The 6,574-nt window shown below is 44.3% G+C and overlaps 1 protein-coding gene across 1 annotated transcript in view; it reads right to left on the bottom strand.

Moving 5' to 3' along the window:
* dapk1 (death-associated protein kinase 1) overlaps positions 1 to 6,574 on the bottom strand; it is a 55,044-nt gene that overhangs the window by 28,743 nt on the left and 19,727 nt on the right. Inside the window, exon 3 of the mRNA XM_037680847.1 lies at positions 509 to 730. Coding sequence (XP_037536775.1) covers positions 509 to 730 — 222 coding nt within the window. The remainder of the gene's footprint in view (positions 1 to 508; positions 731 to 6,574) is intronic.

Raw genomic sequence — 6,574 nt, 5'->3', positions numbered from 1 at the left:
TGGACCAGTCAGGAGGGAGGTGAGACAGCAGGAACCAGTCCTGGTGCTCATACTGTATGGACCAGTCAGGAGGGAGGTGAGACAGGACCGCAGCGTGGAAATAACCCACATCAACACGTCTCATCCTTCCTACGACACGAGAGTCAAAGCTGCATATACTCCAGAAAAACATCTCAAACGATGCGTTGTTCTTTTTAACAGGTGTGTGTGTACCTGTTCAGGTAGGTTCTGTTTGGACCTGGACTGGTCACACCTGTCATTTTCTAAAGTGGACTATGATTTCACCGCATGTTTCCAGCAGATACTCCTCTGAGCTCCAGATTCATAAAACTCTGCCTTCCTCTCAGATTTTCACACTAAAGCTGCACATTTTCACTCGTTCTTCACACTCGTCTGGAGGAGCTTTGCACCAGCAGCTTCAAACAACGCAGCACGAAGACACCTCCCGTCTGGTTTTGGCAGAGATGGAGGTGTGAGGCGGCTGAGCAGGCAGGAGATAAAGACTCACAGCTCCAGGATGAGGATGACCTCGGCCTTGTTCTCGAACACTTGGTGCAGCGCGATGATGTTCGGGTGCTGGATCTCCTTCAGGATGTTCACCTCGCGCTCGATGTCCTCCCTTGTCACGCCGCGCCGGCTCGACTTGCTGCGCCGCTTCTTGATGAATTTGGCGGCAAAGTCCTCGCCGGTGCTCCGGTGCCGACATCTTCTGACCACGGCGAACTGCCCGCTGTCGAGGAGAAACCAGAACATCACAGTTACAGTCGGGTCAGAGACAGTTTGTTACTTTTATCTGATTCAACTAATTTTTGAGGGAAGTGGAAAGTGAGGAGGACACGGGAGGTAGAAGCAGAGAAGACAGTTGCAGGTCAGTTACAGTACGTGATCATCTGCAAAGAAATAATCTGAAGAGTTTCAGTCAGGGTTTAGAGCTCACCACAGCGTTGAATCTGCACTGGTGAAAATTAATGATGTTCTCATGGCCTCTGACAACGGACTTGCGTCTCCACTGGTCCTGTTAGACCTCAGTGCTGCATTTGATACAGTTGATCATAATATTCTACTACAGAGACTTGAAAATGATGTTGGAATTACAGGAATGGCTCGAAATTAGTTTAAATTATATTTATCTGATAGATTCCAATTCTTAAATGTAAATAATGAATCTTCATCATACGCCAAAGTTAGTCATGGAGTTCCTCAAGGTTCAGTGCTTGGACCAATACGCTTTACTTTATATGTGCTTCCATTAGGTAAAGTTATTAAACAGCATGGGATACATTTTGATTGTTATGCTGATGATACACAGTTATATTCGTCCATGAAATCCAATGAATCAATTAGACTACAAGCATGTCTTAAGGACATAAAAACCTGGATGACCCTAAATTTTCTGCTTTTGAACACAGACAAGACTGAGGTTTTGTTTTTTGGACCTGAGCATACTTCTTCCACCTGCGTAATATCACTAAAATTAGAAACATCTTATCTAAAAATGTTGTAGAAAAACTGGTCCATGCATTTGTCACGTCTAGACTGGACTATTGCAATGGTTTATTATCTGGGTGTCCAAATATTCTTTAAAACGTCTTCAGTTGATCCAAAATGCTGCTGCCAGAGTCTTAACTGGAGTTACTGGGAGAGATCATATTTCTCCAGTTTTAGCTTCTCTCCATTGGCTCCCTGTCAAATCCAGAATAGAATTCAAAATCTGACTTCTAACCTACAAAGCTCTCAACAACCTGGCTCCATCTCAGATCTTATTGTTCCATATTTTGCTAACAGAGCACTTCACTCTCAGACTGCAGGTTTACTTGTGGTTCAAACAACATTTAAACATCTAGACCTTCCACCTGGGTCTGAGTTTAACTTAAAATAAATCTGAACGTTTTGTTTGAAATCCATAAATCTTCTAAACGTCTATTTATCTGAGATCAGCAGGAAGGAGAAAGATCTTTGTGGGAGTTTAACCCGGACACGCCTAAACCGTCACTTTTACTAAATGAAAGCGTTTAAAGCCTGAGCGATTCTTCTGATTGGCTAACAGCGTCAACCCTTTCTGATCTGCGACTGACTCTGTTAGATTTTATTTATTATTTCTTGGACCAAATCTGGCCCAGGAGCCACCAGTTGCTCATGTAGCTCAAACCAACAGTGACTGATGTGGAGCTGCTGACATTTGGACAGACTCCTCCACAGGAAGTACTCCTGCAGCACGCTGCCTCCTTCCTGTTGGACAGAACAGCAGAACGCTAACTTCACAGTTGCTCCACCAAAACGCTGCCAGAACAACCAGGACACTTGGCTGAGGGTTGCTGACGCCTCCGCCGAATGCGGCGCCGCTCGCCCCCCACCCATCGGCAGTCATGAAGCACTTAGTGTACCGAACACCCACGGAGGGGGGAGGAGAGCGGGAGATGCTGCCACATTTTGTCTTAGTCCTTGGGTTCTGCAGCAACATTCTCACAGGTTCTAACAGAGCAGCGGATCAAGCAGGAACTTCGCCCCATAGAATAAAATCTAATCCCTGCGGCATCATCTGGGCCCCACGGTTCTGCAGAGACCAGAGGACCACGGTTATGTCCTCCTCACCAGCTCTTCCTCTACATCAGAGGTCCAGTCCTGGTCCTAGAGGTCCAGTGTCCTGTATGCTTTAGATGTTTCCCTGCTTCAACACACCTGACTGATATCAATGTAACCGATACCTTCGGCGAAACCTGATGACATTCTGAGCAGGTAATTCACTTATTTGAATCAGGTGTGTTGAAGCAGGAAGCAGCTAAAACATGGACAGAACAGTGGACCAGCAGGACCAGGGCTGGGACCTCTGCTTTTCAGGGTGTGTGGTGGTGCATAGTTTAAATAACTTTTTTTATTGGACACTAAATAAAGAATTGCATATTGACCTTAACATGCAATATAGTTGTAAAGTTGCTGCTAATAGTGAATATTAACAGTGGACTGACCGATCATACAGAAGTCTGACACGCATGTTGGTGTCTGATCATTCTCCACAACAAATTAATAATCTGCATCTCAAAGTCCCTGAATTCAGCTGAAGGAGAAGCGGTTTGCTTTAAAAAAAATTGAATTAAAGACGAGCTGAGAGCAACGACGGCTCTTTAAGGAAGCGACTTGTCTCGAGACACGAAGCAGACAATGTGAGGAACACGAGGGAGCTGAGGACGAAGGCTTTCTCATGTTAATAACACGTCCACCCACATCCAGTCTGGACTCAGCTCATTGTGGTGTGATCCTCCACAGGACGCACTCTCACACATCTCTGAGCTCACCTGAACACGTTAATGAGCTGAAGACAAAATGTCTACAGAGCTCCACAGAAGTAAAGCTCTACAATAATAAAAGTTCCGTTTGTCTGCACGATCCAAAATAATGAGATTTAACTAAATGACTCGTAAATTATTTAAAAAGGCTCTCGGCCTTTAAGATGACAGGGAGTTGGTGAGAAGTTCGCATACCAACACGTTAGCATGTGCTAACTCATGCCAACACATGGCAACATACCCTAACGTGCCAACACATGATCACATCGTAATATGTGTTACAACTTAATTTATATTAAAAAACGCTACAACGATCTAATGCATGCTAATTGTAATACTTGACAACATGTCCTAACATGTGCTAACATGTGGTAACACATCCTGATAAGTGCTTACACATCATAACACGATTAGAAATGCTAACACAACCTAACATGATAACACATCCTAGCATGTGCAAAAGAATGATGTGGTAGCACGTCCGAGAACATACTAACACATGCGAACACATTCTAATATTCAATGATATCCTCACGTGATAACACATCCTAATATGCTAACAAGTCCCAACATGTGCCAACATGTCCAAACATGTGCTAACATGTCGTATGCTAACACATCCCAACATGTGCTACCTCATTCCAACGTGTGCTAACACATACTAACATGAGCTAACACATCCTAACGTGTGCTAACTTATCCTAATGTGTGCCAACTTATCCTAACGTGTGCTAAATTATCCTAACGTGTGCTATCTTATCCTAACATAAGCTAACTTATCCTAACATGGGCTAACATGTGCTAACACATTCTAACATGTTCTAACACATACTAACATGTTCTAACACATTCTAACATGTGCTAACACATTCTAACATGTGCTAACACATTCTAACATGTGCTAACACATTCTAACATGTTCTAACACATACTAACATGTTCTAACACATTCTAACATGTGCTAACACATTCTAACATGTGCTAACACATTCTAACATGTGCTAACACATACTAGCATGTGCTAACACATCCTAACATGAGCCAACACATTCTAACATGTGCTAACACATTCTAACATGTGCTAACACATACTAACATGTGCTAACACATCCTAACATGAGCCAACACATACTAACATGTGCTAACACATACTAACGTGTTAACACATCTTAACATGTGCTAACACATCTTAACATGCGCTAACACACCTTAACATATGCCAACTCATCCTAACATGTGCTAACACATCTTAACATGTGCTAACACATCTTAACATGTGCTAACTCATCCTAACATGTGCTAACTCATCCTAACATGTGCTAACACATCTTAACATGTGGTAACACATCTTAACATGTGGTAACACATCTTAACATGTGCTAGCTCATCCTAACATGTGCTAACTCATCCTAGCATGTGCTAATAAATGTTAACATGTCCCAAAACATTACAACACGTTCTAACATATCCTGCCATGTCCTAACATGTCCCAAAACATCAAAACATCCTAACTTGAGCTAACACATTCTAACGTGGGCTAACAATGCACCAAGACCAGAGGTGTCAGAACATCAGCAAGCATCGATCAGAGAACTTTCCACACACGACTGAATGTTACTGACTCTTTAAAACCTGAACATCTCCACGCGGTGCAGCCCTTGGACTGTTTTCAAAACAACTAATTCATCTGGTTCATTCATAACAAGTGGATCTGGGTAGAGCAGATGTTTGGCACACACCAAACTCAAAAATATTCAATGGTAAAAAAGTATTTGTAGAGGAAATATTAAATCAATGTAAAAAAAAAAGATTCTGTGATTTTAGTAAATGTTCCTGTTCATTCTGAGAAATAATCAAACGAAACCTGAAGCAACAATTTAATCTGATCACAACACGATTCATGAATCAGCTTCAAGGATCAGTTTATCTCTAATAGTAACGTCTATACCTTCAGTTCATGTCGTCTTTGTGAGAATTACATAACGGTTCTGGCTGATCAGCAGTCTGTGTTTGATCAGCTGCACCAGGTTCCAGGCTGAGCTGAAGTCCTGCCGTCATACTGAACAGCAGCTTCGGCTGATTTCTTCATGAAGGGAGGAACCTGAAGGTTGGGTAACAGAGGACACCTCTGCAGAGCGTGGCGATTAGAAATGCTCAGCAATAATTACAGTTTGTACAGGAGTTGGGTCTGGCAGGGTGGGGTCCGATCCCAGAGAGGTAAAACTCATCCACAGTCTCGTACAGTTCCTCTCCAAAGTCCTCCAAGAGCACGGGCCATCTCGGGATAGACCCCGGACCATCTCGAGACAGACCCCGGGCGGTCTCGGGACAGACCCCGGGCCGTCTCGGGACAGACCCCGGGCCGTCTCGGGACAGACCCCGGGCCGTCTCGGGACAGACCCCGGGCCGTCTCGGGACAGACCCCGGGCCGTCTCGGGACAGACTCTGGATGTTTCGTCACCAGTGGAGGTTTAAGAGGAAATCCCTGCCCTCCTCCAGGGATGAGCAGTCAATCTGACTTTAACAGCTGCTGAATCAGAGACGATGTGGAAATAATAAAACCCTTCCTGGGACTCCCTGACAAACAGGAGCGCCCCCCCTCTCGACCCTCCGCGGGGCCTAACCTCTGATATTCTGAAGGATCAGGTTGCTCGGCTCCTTTTGTTGCTCTCCAAGCACAGACCAGGCTTCCCACTTTCAGCAGACTTGTTTCTCTAAAGGCCCTGGAGGGGGGGATGGTAGGAAAAGTCTGCAGAGGAGTGTCTGCCGGAGCTGCTGGTGTGTGTCCACGTCCTGTGTTGCTTCATCCAGCTGCTTGCAGAGGGTTTAACAAACAGATTTCCTGCTACACGTCTGTGTTTATGCTGCTTACGTAGTAACGCCATGAGCCGGTGTTGCAGGTTTAGTCTCTGCAGGAAGACGTGCACGCAGCATAAAAACATGACTGGTGATAATCTAAAAACCTGTTCTCGAACTGAACAGAGCAGCAAGTCAGCAAAACAAAATCTGATTTCTTACAATTATGTTTCTGTTTCAAAGCTCAGAAGCTGCAGGCGGACCTTAATGAAACAGCCTCACTGTAAAAAAAACTGGCGCAGCTACAAACACTGAACAACATGCAAAACAAATAAAAACATGAATCAAACTACATTAATATTCTAAAAATGTTTAACCCATGTGCTTTATAAATGCAAATAAATGAAGCCAACATCCTGGAACCACAGCCACATTGTGCTGCTGGCTCCGCCCTCACATCATAACGACCCACCAACTCAGCCCTGTGACTACCT

Source organism: Nematolebias whitei, chromosome 8 (genome assembly GCF_014905685.2).
Source record: "Nematolebias whitei isolate Nwh7 chromosome 8, NemWhi1, whole genome shotgun sequence".
Classification (NCBI taxonomy): domain Eukaryota; kingdom Metazoa; phylum Chordata; class Actinopteri; order Cyprinodontiformes; family Rivulidae; genus Nematolebias; species Nematolebias whitei.
The sequence above is the reverse complement of the archived record's forward strand: the minus strand, read 5'-3'. Positions and strand labels throughout refer to the sequence as shown.